The sequence below is a fragment of the Sturnira hondurensis genome, unplaced genomic scaffold (genome assembly GCF_014824575.4).
Source record: "Sturnira hondurensis isolate 20B ecotype Veracruz unplaced genomic scaffold, ASM1482457v3 Scaffold0021354, whole genome shotgun sequence".
Classification (NCBI taxonomy): domain Eukaryota; kingdom Metazoa; phylum Chordata; class Mammalia; order Chiroptera; family Phyllostomidae; genus Sturnira; species Sturnira hondurensis.
The window spans coordinates 34893229-34910633 of record NW_028093985.1 but is presented as its reverse complement, the minus strand read 5'-3'; the positions used below and the strand labels follow the sequence as shown (position 1 = coordinate 34910633).

Here is a 17405-nt window from a genome sequence, read left to right as displayed (position 1 = left end):
TTTTTTAATGTTGTTACTGGTATATCAGGGCTGCAGTTTAATGCATGCCTCATCTCTTCGAGCAAGAATATGGAAATAAGAGCAACAAGATTGCTTTTTGGGTACGTCATGTATCCGCATAGCCATGTAGAAATAATCTTCAAGGACAGATTGACTCTTTGACCATTAAAATTTAAATGTGATCTGATGGTATCTAAAGAAACAATGTTGTTTTCAGAAGATTTGTCTGCCTTAGAAGCAGTAAAAAAATAGTTAAATCTCAAAGGCAACTATTGATAGTCTATCCTAGCTGGCACCTGTGGGGAGCCTTAGCCAATCATAAGGGAAAATTATGGCATCCTTGGTGAGATTACTCATATATTGTGTGTGAGGTGTGAGTTCCTTAAGCCATTTTGATTTGCAAGACCCAAGTGTAACCAGGTTGACTGGACTGACAATAGATTTTTTTAATCACTTTTGGTTTCTTAGTCATTTGTTTTAGTCTAAGGTTTATTTTAAGGAGAATACCAACTATATTATTTTTTCATAGAATACAATTTAATCTTTTTATTGATAGTTATAAGAAAATCAGTCTCAGCTAGAATTATCTTTTGCTCTACTGTTTAGTCCAATATAAAAATGGAGAAATTGAAGTGTTGCTTCCCAGATTTAGTGTTTCCCAAATAAGAAATTTTTTACTTTTATAAATTAGAGTATTTAAGGCTGTTAATTTAACTTTTTTACTAGTCAGAATTTTAAAATGAAGATACAAATTCTTAGAGAAATGAAATTATTTTTAAATATGCATGTAAATCGGGGTTTATAGAAGGTATAGATAGCATAAATTTTTAAAAGCCTTTGGAGGTGGAAAGAACAAACCTCTAAAGGAGTTTTAAAAGGAAAAGAGATTTATGTTATGTACAAGGGTGGGTGATATGAATTTTGGCATGAATACTAAAGAAGTAATACCATAGTCTTGGTGCATTGTACCAGTGATGTTAACTTGGATCACTTGGTTAAGTTGGTGTATGCCAGATTTTTCTTTGTACAATTAGCATTTTTCCCTTTGTAATTATTCAGCATCTCACTGTGGGATATTTGGAGACTATAACTTTTAACTGCTAGTTAATACTAGCACTAGTATTATGCATTAATGATTTTCCAGTTCTATCATTCCTTCTGTAATAATCAATTGAAATTCTGTTATGAAAAGTTTTTCCTTTGCCCCTGTCTATCTACACTTCACTATGGATTCTAGATTCTTGTTGTATTCAAGGTTATTATCTGTTACCATTATTTATTTTGCTGCTCACATTGTCCCGGATTTAGCCAGTGAGAAACCTTTCAGCAGGCTCTTTCCCCTTTTGACATGCCTGCTTCATTATTTAAGCATCTCCTTGCTTTCTGGCACAAGATATTTCCAGGTTCATCGTTTACTTTCCTAGCCTCAGCCCTGGACTTGGTTATTTCTTCAGGGAGCACTGGTTTTTCTTATTGGAGGGTGTTGTTTAGAAACCAGGATTTGGGCACTGGGTGTGCTGATCGGTATGGGGATATTATTGCTTCTAGCCCCTTCCTTCCCCAGCAGGCAAAACTAGAAAATGTATGTATGTATGTATGTATGTGTGTATGTATGTATCTACACAGATACCGCCTTACAGATATCTGTATCTATTTCTATATATACTTCCATATTAAAAGCCAGGAGTCCATATTGATGCCTCAGATTTCAGTCCAACATCACAAAGTCCATTTTAATCTTTCTTTTTTCATTTTAACTCCCTTCTCTGACACTGATAAACAGGGCTCCATTATCCAGAATGATTTTTTGTTTTAAAGCCTGAGGTTATATATTCAAAATATATTTAAGAAAGACTTAGCCCCAGTTGGTGTGGCTCAGTTGGTTGGAGCATTCTCCTGTAAACTGAAAGGTCACAGATTCAATTCCTGGTCAGGACACATACCTGGGCTGTGTTTCTGTCCCAGGTTGGGGTATGTATGAGAAGCAATCAATCACTGTTTCTCTCTCACATCGATGTTTCTCTCCCTCTCTCTCCATCCTTCCCCAATCTCTAAAATCAATAAGCATGTCCTCAGCTGAGAATTGGAACAAAGAGAAAAAAGGCTTAGTTTCCTTCTTTTATTTCCCCCTTTAGTATTCTGTTATTTATTGGAAAAAACAATTAAGTTTGTTTCTGTTTGGGTTTCTTTTAGGACATCCCCCACCCCCACATACACACACATACACTTTGTTGATTTTATATATTTCTGTGAAATATTAACCTGGTTTTGAAAGTCAGAACTATACAGAAAGGTATATCCAGAGATTGTAACGCTTGGGGGCCTCCTGTCCTGTCAGTATTCTACCCCCATTTTTAACCATGTTATTTACCACCTTACTCCCATCCACTCTGTGGGCAACCGTTCTTACTAATTTTTACGTTGTTTTTCCTGTACTTTTTGATGAGCAGATACATATATTTTTATTTCTCCTTCAATTTCTTACCAAAAGGTCCTGTACCATAAATACCATTTTGAAATTTGCTCTTTCACTTAACAGTATAACTTGAAAATTATTCCATATCAGGTCATGGAGATTTTCCTCTTTTTTTTTTTACAATAATAGTATTCCATTGTGTACAAGTGCCATAGTTTTTTTTTTTCAACTATTCTGCGTATAGAATACATATTTTCCAAGTACAATGTTGAAATTAATAACCTGCATATATACTTATGTATTATTGAAGATACATCTTTAGAGTAAATGCCTAGTAGTTGCATTACTTGATCAAGAGACAAATGCATGTGTAATATTATTAGATGTTGCCTATTTTCTCTCCAAAAAGTATGGGCCAATGTATGTTCCATAAGTTTAGAACAGTGCCCATTTCCATATAGCCTCACAGGTGAAATATGTTTTCTTATTTTGATTTTTACCAATCTGTTGGGTGAAAAATGATATCTCAATGTATTATTAATTTGCATTTATTTTATTAGGGGTAAGAGTGACCACTTTCTTAACTCCAGGCCTATATAAAACAAAGCCATAAGCCAGATTTGCCTGCGTTCCTGGTTTGGTGACCCCTGCTTCTAGTCCATTATTTGGCTTTTTGCTGTAGGTATTCTAAATTTGTATATGTTCTTTCTTTGCTTATCTTTCATACCAACCACTTTCTCTTTGACCCTTGTTTACTTCTTTATCTCAAGAGAATTTTTATTGTCTTGTTTGTTCTCAGTCTTTCTTTAATATCTCTTATAGAGTTTTCATTTGAGACTATTATTCTTTAGGCATTCTGTAATTTAGTCTTTATTTCTCAGCTTACTTGGTCTTTTTCTTCTTTTTATTTCCTGAAATCATTAATTCTCCATTTCTTTTTACTGATTTTTTTTTTGTTTTTCATTTAGAATTTTGTTTTTGTATTTCCAGTTGCTTGTTTGAGGACATGTAATTGAGTTTGGGGTGCTGTATGAGTTTTCTTCTGCTTTATCACTGTTTGGGGGAGGTAGAAGCAGATTTTCATATACTAAGGTGTTTTCATTTAAATTGCTGTGCCTTTAATTTAATTACTCTGCATAGACTTGTCTTTTCTTGTTTACTCATTTAGTGTATTATTTTTCCTTACGACAGTTTTTAGTTTGCCAATTTTCCAGTGCAGACAAAGTTTGATTTCTTTTTTATTGTATATAACCATTTATTTTTAAAGTGTGTTTTATTGATTATGCTATCACAGTTGTTCCATTCTTTTTTTTTTCTTGTCTTTCTCCTCTCTGCCTAGTACCCTCATTCTCTCCAGCAATTCCCTGCCCACCTTAGTTCATGTCTATAGGTCATACATACAAGTTCTTTGGCTTCTCCATCACTTATACTGTTCTTAACCTCCCCCATTCTCCACATCACCAGCCCACTGACAACCCTACAAATGATCTGCATATCTATGATTCTGTTCCTATTCTAGTTGTTTGCTGTTTGTTTTGGTTTTTTTTTTAGATTTGTTGATAGTTGTGTTTGTTGTCATTTTACCGTTCATAGTTTTGGTCATCTTCTTTTTCTTAGATAAGTTCCTTTAGCATTTCATATAATAAAGGCTTGGTGATGGTGAACTCCTTTAACTTGACTGTACATACCTGGGAAGCACTTTATCTGCCCTTCTATTCTAAATGATAGCTTTGCTGGATAAAGTAATCTTGCTTTTCATGACTTTGAATACTTCTTTCCAGCCTCTTCTTGCCTCCAAGGTTTCTTTTGAAAAATCAGTTGGTAGTCATATGGGAATACCTTTGTAGGTGACTGTCTCCTTTTCTCTTACTGCTTTGAAGATTCTCTCCTTATTTCTAATCTTGGATAATGTAATTATGATGTGCCTTGGTGTGTGCTTCCTTGTGTCCAACTTCTTTGGGACTCTGAGCTTCCTGGACTTGCTGGAAGTCTGTTTCCTTGGCCACTTTGGGTAAATTCTCCTTCATTATTTTTTCAAATAAGTTTTTCATTTCTTGCTCTTTTTCTCTGTCTGGCACCCCTGTAATTTGGATATTGGAATGTTTAAAGTTGTCCCAGAGGTTCCTAAGCCTCTCTTCATTATTTTGAATTCTTGTTTCTTTATTCTTTTGTGGTTGAATGTTTATTTCTTCCTTCTGGTCAAAATCATTGATTTGAGTCCCAGTTTCCTTCTCTACACTGTTTGTTCCCAATACATTTTCACTTTGCATAGCCTTCACTTTTTCCTCTATTTTGCAACCATACTCTACCATTTCTATGAGCATCCTGATAACCAGTGTTTGAACTCTGCATCTGGTAGGTTGACTATCTCCATTTTGCTTAGTTCTTTTTCTTGATTTTTGATCTGTTCTTTCATTTGGGCCATATTTCTGTGTCCCAGCACACCTATTACATTGTAAGGGGCAGAGCCTTAGGTGTTTACCAGGGTGGGTCAATTGACCTCTCGCTTTGGGGGAGGAATCAGAGAGGGAACAATGCTGGTTGCTCTGAGCTCTTGCCTGGCTTTCAAGAGACTTGCAGTTTCTTCTGCCACCACAAGCTCCACAGGTTTTTACAGCCAGAGGTTCTGAGGCTTTATTTTGCCTAGGCTGGAACCCTGGGTTGCGTGGTCTGTCTCACTCCCCACTTGTTCCTCCCAGTTTATCCACACATGAATCTGGTACCACCTGGTCTGCCAACTGCCTTGCAGTGGGTTGTCTCTGCCCCTCCTACCAGTCTGGGAAAAATTTTCTTCTTTAACTTCTTGGTTGTTGGACTTCAGTACAGTTAGATTTTTTGGCAGTTCTGGTTGTTTTTGTTTTTAAAATTGTTGTTTCCTTTTTTTGGTTGTGTGAGTACACGAAGTATATGCCTTCATCTGGTTCGAAACTTCCAAAGTCTGACATCGTTAATGAATGTTGGTTTTTTTGTTGTTGTTGTTTTCTATTTTAATGTTGGCAAGGTTGTGAGTTCTATGATATTCTGGTGGGAGAGAGGTTTTCTTATTTCCCAGCTCTCTGAATTTTGCCCTTTTGAGTTTCCCGTTGCACGCTGCCACCTTGACTTGCACTCTCTTAACTCCCTTCCCTAAAGTCAGTGTTCAGAAGTCTTTCAGTTCAGGCAGTTCTCTCTTGGCATGGTAGTGCCAGTCTGTAATAATATTCATGCAAGCTGAAATGATACAGAGTGATCTTTAGCACCAACTGGCAAAGTTACAGTTGTTTTGTGACCTTAATTTTTTTCTAAAACACTGAAAACTTTTTTACTGTCATTTATAAATGTATAGAGAATTTTTAATGGCAAAACCAATATTTATTTAGTACACTATAATTTAAAACATTAGCAAGATTGAGAAGTAAAATGTTTTCTTTGTAAAAACATTCATCAAGAGTACTTTAGATGGTGCTTTGCTTCTTGTCATGTGGCTTACAGTGTGGAGTGGAGCAATCATCTTTTCTGTCTTGGTAAATGATCATGCTGCTTTATAAGTTTTTATCAGCTTCCAACATTTTATCCTTTGCATTTTCATTTTTGTGCTATATCTTTTAAGAGTTTTTTTATGTGAAGTTGTTTGCCATTATCACTTTTTAGAATATCTTTATTCTCTTCATCACAACCACTTTCTTCACCCGTGTAGATGTTTGGCCTTTACTTAGTTGTTCTGACTGTAGCACTGTCAGCATTCCCACTGTGTTTGATTTGTTTCACTTCCAGTGGTATTGCTTTTCTTTTCTTTACTGCACTTTCATCTTTGTAGCCATTGTCATAACCTCTTTTGGCTGTGCCATTTTATAAATTGTCATGTGGGTTTATCACTAGGAGAAAGGGACAACACAACCAACCACCCACTTGTTGTCTCTGCATGAACTGAATAACATGTGCAGTGACAAACTACTAACAGACTTAGAAAAGAGTGATGTGATTGGTCACTTGTCATGATGCAAATTTATTATTTATGTACTGATTTGTGGACTGAGGAGCTAGCAGGAAGTTTGTATTTTATGTAGTTGCTGATAGTTAGTGTACTGTGGTTTAGTGAAATTTGAGTCATATTGTGTTATTTAAGCCATGACACCTCAAATCTGTGCATACGGGAACTGTGCAAAGCAAGGACTGCCTGTATTTCACACTTAGGGTGAAGTGTGTCTTTCAGGTGGCAAGTTTAGATCCATCTCAGACCTGCCGCTAGCTCCCCTCCTTGGTCTTTTTCGTGATTTTTCAGGTTGCTCTTGCTCTCTGCAAACTTGTCAAGAGTGTGAGAGATGGCTTGCTGGGATTTGATGTTTATTTTTCTATAAACAGGTGATTTGAAACTTGAGCATGTCTTGCAGCTTTGTTGAGGTTTCATTTTTACATAGTTGTATTGTTTTGATTTGTTAGGATATGGGGGGAATTAAATTTTAGGCAGTCACCATTATCCTGAGCTACTCAAAAGCCTCAAAATAGATTTGTTTTGTGTTTATAATGTGTTTTTAGTATAAAATCCTTGCATCTTCCTTAAACACATATATTCTTACAAGTGGGAGAGGAATGAGAGTTGAGTCTTTTTATCAGGTAGAAACGAATACGAGTAAGGTGCCATCGTTGAACAATCTACTGTCAGAATGTGCTTAATGTATGCATTTAGTAATTTGGTGTGGTGAATAAGGCAAGAGCAGGTACTTGAAAATTCCTTTATCTACTACTTTGTGGAAAAGATGTAAAGGAGAAATAAAATTAGATCAACAAAAATTAGTATAATGAAAATTTAATTTAGTACTATTTCCCTATTAAACCAAACAATGTTTTTCTTTTTCAGTCCTATGACAATGGGTTGGCACAGGGAGCTGGACTTGAATCTCATGGTAAGGCATCTTAAAGTAAATAAACATGTAGTTTCTTTAAATAACATCATGTTCTCTTCCACATGGAGGACCCCAGAAGTTTGTCTCAGCCCTTGTTCAGCCTGACCATCTTCTTTCCCACTTCTCTCTTGTGACACTATTTTGCTAGTTTGAACCTCTTCTAGGTCAGTAATCATTTATGAACTATTCAAACCAAAGTTTTCATACAATATTTTCTAGTAACCTTCTCAAATGTTAGCTGCACAACAGTATCTCAGGGTGATGTCTTTTTTTTTTTGAGGTTTTATTTATTTATTTTTAGAGAGGGGGAAGGGAGGGAGAAAGGGAGAGAAACATTGACGTGTGAGAGAAACTTTGATCAGTTGCCTTTTGCACACCCCAGCTGGGGACCTGGCCCACAACCCAGTCATGTGCCCTGACTAGGAATCGAACCAGCGACCCCTTGCTTTGTAGGATGACACTTAACTAACTGAGCCACACCTGTCAGGGTCTTCGGATAATTTCTTAAGATATTGTTAGAAAATAGCAAGTTTCCTTCTTTGGCATAACACTAAAAGGCTAGATGCAGAATATTAAACATGAATCAGTGAATTTGTGAAAAGAATTAAAAAGTTTTATTTACCTTCCTTAATGTAATTATCCTAAATCATAGTCATGAAATATTCTGTTGCATAACATGTGTTCAGTATATTGATACAATCTCTCCTTTCACATTTTTCCCACTTTTTGCACAACCAAAATAGATAATAGTCACTTTGTCAGCACATCAGTAGCCTAAACTCTTTCATATTGAATATTTCCTCATAGAAGTAAATAAGCTTTCATGCTCCCTTTTTAAAAAGGCCAAATCAAGCAGGCTCTCAGAGTGAACTCCTTGTTTCATCTTCATCGCAGCAGTTTCCTTTGTGCTCCCCTGTTGTGCCACCCCTCTCCCTCCCTATGTGAGATACAGTGGAAAGACCAGTCAGTATTCAGGTCTCGTCCCTGACACTAGCTGTGTGATCTCGGCTCCTCACTTAGTATCCTAAAGGCTGCTTTGTGAACAAGTAGAAAAATTTGTATTTTTTTAAAGATTGTTGTTAGAATTATAAGAGAGATGGGGTAAAGTGTATCATAAACTACAGAACATGTATTAAAAGATATTTTTAATATATATTCCTCGATTTCATACCCTTGGAACCTTGTCCTATCAGGTATCTTTTCTGTCTCTCACATCTTACTCCCCCTTTCCATGTAGGTATTTGTAGAGTGTGTCACTAAGGGCTGCATAGAAGGCTGTCTTGGATTTCCTCTGAGGCCACACTGTAATTAGGACACAGTTAATTCTTGTGTGTGCGGCGTCTGTCTGAGATTAGCAGTGGGGCAAGCTGGAAATAGCAGTTATGGCACTGGGCATCACCACTTGGTAAGGAAGGATACACTTGTCATTACACAAAGAGAAAATCTGGCATTTGTAAGAATTTCTGAGAAGATAGGGTCTTCTGCTCACTCTTGTAAAGGATGTTAATGGGCATACTGGCCAAGGAGAGCTGGGAAGGTTACCAGTATAGGAGACATGTGAGACGGACACTGTTGTTCCCAAGAAATTGGGATTACATTCTTTGGGATGTGAAACAGAGAGAACTGCTCAAACATGATACTCTCTAAGGGATTCTGTCAGGAAAAACTCTTGCTGAGTCACACAAGCAGTGATTTTGGGTCAGTATGATTTGCCTAGGATTGTACCTATCAAGATCATCAGTGATGGACTGTGGTTTGTGCCAAAAAACTTGCATTCTTCTTTTATCTCTAAATTCAGCTTGGTAGGTTGGAGGCCTAAAACCCCAGAGGAGGGTTCCCTAACCATGATGCTCCAGTTTATTGATGTACCACAATGGGTCCTGGGTGTGCCAAGCTATTGCTCCCTTAGCTTTTGGGACAGCCAGGCAGGACCTGGGTGTCTAGAGACCCTGGTAAGGTGGCCTCTGACCAGGAGCAGCCACCTCAGGACACTTTGGTATGTCCTACAAATATCAGATATTCTTGTTCTTTTGTGTGCTCTGAGATTAGATTAAGTCCTTCCAGTTGGTCATCCTGTGAAGTCATTGTGTACTCCCTTTTTCTTTCTGTTAACCTTTTTAGAATGGTGGTCCAAATACACTGTTTGCCCTTCTGCAAAAATAGATTGCTTTTTAAATTTTTCCTATGAGCCTTCAGCAACTTGGGGTTTCTCTTTTAAAGTCATGAATAATCTTTATTTCAAATCCAGTGTCTCTTTCTCATTCCTGTCTTCTCTGTATTGAAGCATTTGAAACTGTTAACCTCTCCCCCTTTTTCCTTGGAATACCACATTCTTCTTTTCCTGCTTCCTGACAAGTTGTTTCTGGTTCCTTCACCATTTTTGTTTCTCATTCTGATCTCTTTACTTCAGTCCAACTTTCTTCTTTTCTTTTTGTTGTATTTTCCAGTACCATTTAATGCCCTTATTTCCCCTTTCCCCCCTACCAGCTTTCTTTTCTTTGGGTAGTTCCATCTTTCTAAATCTCAGGGCTCTTGTACTTGCTCTTCTTTGTGAAGAATCCTGCATCCCCAACACTAACATACATCTGGCTGTATTTCACATCCCTTTAGATCTGGGTTCGTATGATATTTTTGGATAAGACCCCTATTAAAATTGCAAACCATCCACATACACACCCTATTTAGAATCACAAACCAACCACATATACACACCCTGTCCCTTATCCCCCTTTCTGGCTTTATTTTTTTCCATGTCACTTACTTATATTTTAGCTGGTTGTTCACTGTCTCCTCACCTGACGTAAGCTTCATAAGAACAGAGATTTGGGCCCTTTCTATCCACTGCTGTGTCCCCCACACCAATAACGCGTGTGGCACACAGTTGAATGAACAAGCACGTGGTTCTTTATCAATTAGCCCTGTGTTGATGTCACCCAAACTGTGTTTCCAAACGCGATACTGCTGCTGAGCTGCACAGTGCCCTTTCTGCCTGCCTGCCTGCCTGCTAGGCATAGCTCCTTTGGTCACTTCAGCCTCCCAAGCTGTGCATATTTAAACCATTGTTCTCCTCTTCTCTTCCTCCTAAGCCCGTTCTTATTATTCAGGAAGGTGGAACTACTACTACTACTACGAGATCTACTGATTTTTCAGAGAAGCCAGAAATCCAGAATTTCGGATGTTTTATCTCTTGTTCTGTTACTTTGTGTGTGTTTTTAATTTGCCAGTCATACCATTTGTCCCCCATAAAAAACTAGTTTATAATGTTTGATCCACAGACTGAAGGGAAAATAATTTTTCTTTTTTAGCCGCTGCTGTGCCAGCTACCATTTAGTCTCATTTAATCCTCATTCCAGCCCTCTGAGGGTAGTGATCTTTGTATTAGATTCAATCAGAAAAGCAAAGTCACTATGAATATTAAAGAACAGGAATTATTACAGGAATAAGATTTTACACAGTTGCAGATGAAGATGGAGAAGGAGTAAGGGCCTGAAATAAGTAGTTGTTGGATTGGGGAAAAGCCACTGACAAGCCGTTCTGGAGCACTGACGCAGGTGGGCAAGTGAGGCTTTGCGGGGGAACCTGGAAAGCCAGGTCCATCCAGCTGCCAGAATGGCGGAGTCTGTGGAGGGCTGTTGCTCCTGCATTCGTTTATGAACCCGGAGTCACAGGGGCAGAAAGTAAGAAAAATTTGTATTCAAGGTATGTGGGAGTGTAAGGTCAAGCAAGAATCAACCAGCACCTCTGCCTTTGTCTCTTACCACCCCTAGAAACAACCAGGGCAGTGGCTGCTGCTTCACTTCCTTCCACCTTACAAATTTTACCCAGATTTCTCTAACTTCAGGCCATACAGGAAGTTCTAGCTTAGACAAGTTATATAGTACAAAACCTCTGCAATAATTATTGTCATTTACTCAGAGACCTTAAATTATTATAGGCTGAAGAGTGTATAATGTATTCTCCAAGTGTTCTTACATGTCTTTTCACCTCTGGACTTTGCTAATACTCTTCTTTTTTTGTCTGAAATGCTTCCCCTCCACCTGCTTTTCCTTATTTCCCTTTCCTTAATCTTTACAGTTTTTCCTGTCTTTTCTATGCCTGGTTCCAGTGTCACATTCTCTGAAAACTTTTTATCATCTGTTGTCATTCCCCTGCCCCAGCCCTAAGCAGTTTCTCCTTTTTCTCCGTTTCCATAATCCTTGGTTCATACCATTTTCATGACACTTACCTTGGTTTACTTGATTTTCTCTGCTTAAACTGATCATACCTTGTTCATGTCTTATTCCATATGCCCTTGTATGTCATAATGTTCAGTGAGTATTTAATGAATTGGTTATCCTATGTTCTACTTTGTATCTCAAAGCTGAGAAGGCTAAATTTGTGGTGTGTGCCTCTGCTATAGTTCAGTAATAATCAAGTTTCTTATTGTGCTTTTCTTCCTTATTCTGCAGTCTAAATGTTATTTAACACATTTTTTTGTTGTTCTTTGTTAGTTTTTAATTCACGCATTCTTCTCCAACTACTGCCTAGCCTGGAGCCTGTTTGTTATGAAAACTGAACAGGCATGTCACACTCTTCTAGACCCTGGTCATGTGATAATTCTGTTTACCCTAGTGATTCTCTTACGATGGTGTAATTCGTGTGCTTTGTAAGAATTCGATTTCCCTGCTTTTCTAGGATTAAAACTGTTTGTTTTCTCAGAATGCATAATAAAAAAGTAAAAGTTCAGATAAATTAATTAGATTCCATTATTCTTAAAATATCCCTACTCTTTAATCCAGAAGAGAAATAATAGTAAACTTTCTTTGGCCTGATTTCATCAAAGTAGTCAACTTCTTTGAATTTACCTCATTTGACCCTTTTCATGCGATGTTCAAGTACAAAACTGTATGCTTATTTATGTACCTAATTATTTATCTCTCTACTTTGTGTTTGTTGACTGACCATTTTAAGTTATATGTTTCAGAGCACATCGATTATTTGGTATATACAAATAAATACCACTAAGAGAATGCTTAAAATTGAGCTGTACTACCTAATGGAAGCAATAAGTTATCTTTTAACTCTGTTACACTTTTAAAATGTAAGTAAATCAGCACAAAGAAGCAGAGTCAGGAACACTGTTAGCCTACACCTGGAGGGACTGGAAAAGATTTTTTAAAGAGAACATCGATTGTCCCTTCCTGTGATGTTTTATGACTGAGATATGGTACATACATTAATTATCCATATCACTGAAGAATATTACTTTAAGTGGCAAACTTTTAGTAATTTCAGAAGGAAATCTTTCTTATTTGTATGTGCCTTAATATTTTTACTTTTAATGCCTCTGAGAAGGGAGGCTATTTTTTTCCATTCTCTCTTTTTTTATTGTTTATGCTATTAACGTTGTCCCACTTTGTACCCCATTTCTCCCCTGCATCCAGCCCACCCCTGCTTTGCATAATCAATCCCCTCACCATTGTCCATGTTCATGGGTTCTTCATATATGTTCTTTAACTAATCACTTCACTTTTTTTTAATCAGTCCCCACCTCACCCTCCCCACTTACAGCCGTGTCAGTTTGTTTCATGTTTCTGTGCCTCTGGTTCTACTTTGCTCATTAGTTTATTTTGTTTATTAGATTCCTCTTATATATGAGATCATATGGTATTTGTCTTTCACCAACTGGCTTTTTTCACTTAGCATAATAGTCTCCAGTTTCACCCATGGTGTTGTAAATGTAGAAATTCCTTCTTTCTTTCTGCTGTGTAGTATTTCATTGCATAGAAGTACCACAGTTTTTCTATCTACTCATCCACTGATGGACACTTAGGCTGTTTCCTAATCTTGGCTATTGTAAATAGCACTGCTATGAACATAGGGGTGCGTAACTTCTTTTGAATTGGTGTTTCAGGATTCTTCAGGTGTATTCCCAGTAGTGGAACTGCTGGGTGAAAAGGCAGTTCCATTTTTAGTTTTTTTGAGAAAATTCCATACTGTTTTCCATAGTGGCTGAACCAGTTAGAATTTCCACCAAGAGTGTACTAGGGTTTCCCTTTCTTCCGCATTCTCACCAGCACTTGTTTGTTGATTTATTAATGATAGCCTTTTTGGCAGGTATGAGGTGATATCTTATTGTGGTTTTAATTTGCATCTCTGGGATAGCTAATGAGGTTGAGCATTTTTTCATGTGTGTGGGACATCTGTATGTCCCACTGAAAAATGTCCCACACACATGAATAGACACTCCTCCTTGGAGAAGTGTCTATTGAAGTCCTTTGCCCATTTTTTAAGTGGATTATTTGTCTTCCTGGTGTTGAGTTGTACAGATTCTTTATACATATATTTTGGAGATCAAGCCCTTGTCCGTTGTATCACTGGCATATACGTTCTCCCATACAGTCAGTTCCCTTTTCATTTTGATGATGTTTTCTTTAGCTATGCAGAAGGTTTTTAATTTGATGTTGTCCCATTTGTTTATTTTTTCCTTTATTTCCCTTGCCCTGGGAGATATATCAGCAAAAATATTGCTATGTGAGATATATGAAATTTTACTGCCTATGTTTTCCTCTAGGATTTTTATGGTATCACCACTTATATTTAAATACTTGTCCATTTTTAGTTTATTCTGGTGTATGGTGGAAGTCAGTGATCTAGTTTCGTTTTTTTGCGTGTACTGCCCAGTTCTCCCAACACCATTTATTGAAGAGACTCTCTTTACTCTATTTTATGCTCTTGCCTCCTTTGTCAAATGTTATTTGACCGTAAAGATATAGGTTTAGTTTATTTTGGGGCTCTGTTCTGTTCCATTGATCTGTATGTCTGTTCTTATGCCAGTATCAGACTGTTTTGATTACAGTGCTTTGTAGTATAGTTTTATACCAGGTATTGTGATCACTCCAACTTTGTTCTTCTTTCTCGTGATTGCCAAGGCTATCTGGGGTCTCTTGGTTTTGTGTAAACTTTGGAATATTTGTTCTAAATCTGTGACATATGACATTAGTATCCTTAGTAAGAATTGTGTTGAATCTATAGATTGCTTTGGGTAGTATAAACATTGTAATGATGTCACTTCTTCCAATTCATGAGCATGGTATATGTTTCCACTTATTTGTATCTTCCTCAGTTTCTTTCTTCAGCATCCTGTAGTTTTCTGAGTACAGTTCTTTTAGTGTGGCTCAGTTGATTGGGTATGTCCCACAAATGTAGAATAGAGGAAGACTGTTTTCCTACCTTCAACCAAGGCATACTGAACGCAATTCAACCTTTTCTTGATGAATTCAGATCATTACTGTGAGAAACAATTTTTGTACTTTAATATAATGATGTAATATTCTTGAAGTTTTTGAAAGGTTTTAGGAATCGTTGATCTAATCTTATTTAGCTCCCAAGATGTTCTATTTGAGTTCTTGTGCCTGCTGTTGTAGCATATTCCTTAATTTATTTACTGTTGAGATGTTACTGTGTTTTCTTGTTGTTTTATGCCTAACATACTGCTTTTATTCTAGGCTTTTGAAACTAGTTTTGTAGAATTCTGTGTGAAACAAGAACCTCTTAGGGATAAATTTCAGTAAATGTATTTTAGCTTAAGTATAGACTCTGTATTTACTCTTTATGACCACTCAGAGCCCAAACTTCAGGAGTTAATATTTTCAAAATCAGGTGATTTAGGCAAAGTAAAAAGTATTTTTACTTTGAATTGTATGAGTTTGCTTTAAAGAATCCTAACAAGTAATTTGGATAGTAACAATTAAATGCTTCATTTTACTTTTTGGTAGTTAGTTTTAAAGACGACGTACTATGACAGGCTTTATATTTAATGATCATATAATACCTGAAGTTATGTCTAAGTTTTCATGAAAGAAAAGTTGAAACTAGTGGGTTATTGAAGAAGAGATAAGATATGGTTGCTTAATAGAAGTTATTTCTATTCTTAATAGAAATAAAAACAAATAAAAATAATGTTTTTATTTTCTCTTTTAATTCACTCATGACTAGCATAAATCTCCCAACTAATTGGGAAAAATTCTAAAGATGTAGTTCTTACTGACAGTAATCCATTCGATTTGATAGCTGCCTTAAGTTCTCTATAGTGAGTGCTCACTTTTCCTTTTACAGAGAACACATCCAAGATTTGTAACAGCAGAAGGAAAGTTACAGTGTCTCTTTGTTACAGGATGAGGAATATTAGGAACTATCATCTACTTAAATAGCTGAAATAAATAAAAATTACTAAATGAAAATGTAGTAAATCAAAAATATAAGTATTTTTAAATTGTTTGGAAATGACAGAAAATAGTGTCAATGGAAAGTGTTGTTTCCTTTCTTTATGGAAAAGTACTGACTTTTTGTTTTCTAGGAAAGTAATTAGCTTTGTGGGCATTTTGGTTTTTTATTGCTACTTTAACATTTTTACTGCAAACTTGGGGGTATAAAACAACATGAATTTATTTTCTTATGGTTCTGGAGGCCAGAAGTCTGAACCTCACCATGGCTGGTTACTTCTGGAGGGCGCAGGGAAGAATCTGTTCCTTTGCCTCATCCAGCTTCTGTGGCTGCCAACATTCCTTGACTGGTTGCTGCATCACTCCAGTCCCTACTTCCATAGTCATATTGCCCCTTCTTTCTGTAGTTTAATCTCCTCTGCCCTCCTTTTATAAGGACCCTTGTGGTTATATTTAGGGCCCACCCAGGTGATCCAGGATAATCTCTCCTTCTCAAGATCCTAAACTTAATCACATTTGCAAAGTTCTTCTGTTATATATGTGGTAACACGAGCATGTTCCAGGGATGAGGACCTGGGTATCGCTGGAGGGGCCTTATTTGTTCTACAGTAGTGAGTATGGATACTCACTTTCCATCTACTTCCAGCTATAGTTTTCTTTTCTTCTACCCACACATACTCTTCCTCCTCCCTCACTCAAACTTTTTTCCCTTAAATTTCTTAAGCTGACTAGGCATCACATCTGTATACCAGCTTCTAGCTTGTATATGTTATATGTGAAAATTAGCCTGTAGCTTCAGACAGATGGAAGCTCAATTCATAACAAATAGACTATCTTTAAGGAGATTAAAATCAGATTCAGGTGGTGGAGTCCTGTACGGGGAATAGTAGTTTGTCCTGCATTTTAGTTTCCACTCTGCCATTAACTGTTTAATTTTGAACAAGTTCTTAGTCTCCCCAAGCCTTACTTACTTTCGTAAGTAAAATCTTTTTTACAGTTTTAAATTATTTTCAATTATTTTCTTTTTCATCAAATTAATATTAAAAACTTCAGTGCTGGTGACTATTTAAAATTATTATTGTCTTTTAAATTTAAATTATTTTTATATATTTTCTAGAGTTATTTAACCACTTTTTCCTCCAACCATTTTATATCATTTTGCTAGGTGTCTGTTTCAAAGTATAATGTATGGTTTTGATTAACAGGAGGATCCACTTTTTGCGGCATTGCATCACTGTGTCTCATGGGTAAACTAGAAGAAGTTTTTTCAGAAAAGGAATTGAACAGGATAAAGAGATGGTGTATAATGAGGCAACAAAATGGTTATCATGGAAGACCAAATAAGCCTGTAGACACCTGTTACTCTTTTTGGGTTGGAGCAACTCTAAAGGTAAGAGAAATAATAAAAATTAAAAACCTATACTCTATGTTAATACCAACTGTGCTTAGTGGGTTTGGTATTGGTACTGTTCATCAAATAATTGTTAAGTTTAGGCTACTGCTTTTCCTGTTGCTCTGGCAAAGGTAGTATCTGTATGGTTTTTTGGTAGAATTCAGTTATCTGTTGTACTACCTGAAAATGTCATTCTTATAAAATTAAAGTGGCCCAAAACCTAGTTAAGAAAGTAGGTGTAAGATTATAAAAAAACTTGTTACTAAAACTGATAAGTAGTTCATTTAGAGCAAGGATCTCTCTGAACATACCAGTAAAGATTTTATAGGAAGATATTCATCTTAAAAGATAAATTATGGGTCTGTTTCTTCAATCATTTAAGGTTTTCTGTTTTTTATTAATTTATTTGTGTAAACCTTCTGAAATGTATTGGTTGATATGTTTATGCATCCTCTCCCATCTCTACTACATTTTGATTTACCTAATTCTAAAAGGTTATTTAGCTACTA

At 36.5% G+C, this 17405-nt stretch overlaps 1 protein-coding gene across 1 annotated transcript in view; it reads left to right on the top strand.

The window, feature by feature from the left end:
• PGGT1B (protein geranylgeranyltransferase type I subunit beta) overlaps positions 1 to 17405 on the top strand; it is a 59289-nt gene that overhangs the window by 29493 nt on the left and 12391 nt on the right. The window contains exons 6-7 of the mRNA XM_037032197.1: positions 7254 to 7299; positions 16709 to 16893. Coding sequence (XP_036888092.1) covers positions 7254 to 7299; positions 16709 to 16893 — 231 coding nt within the window. The remainder of the gene's footprint in view (positions 1 to 7253; positions 7300 to 16708; positions 16894 to 17405) is intronic.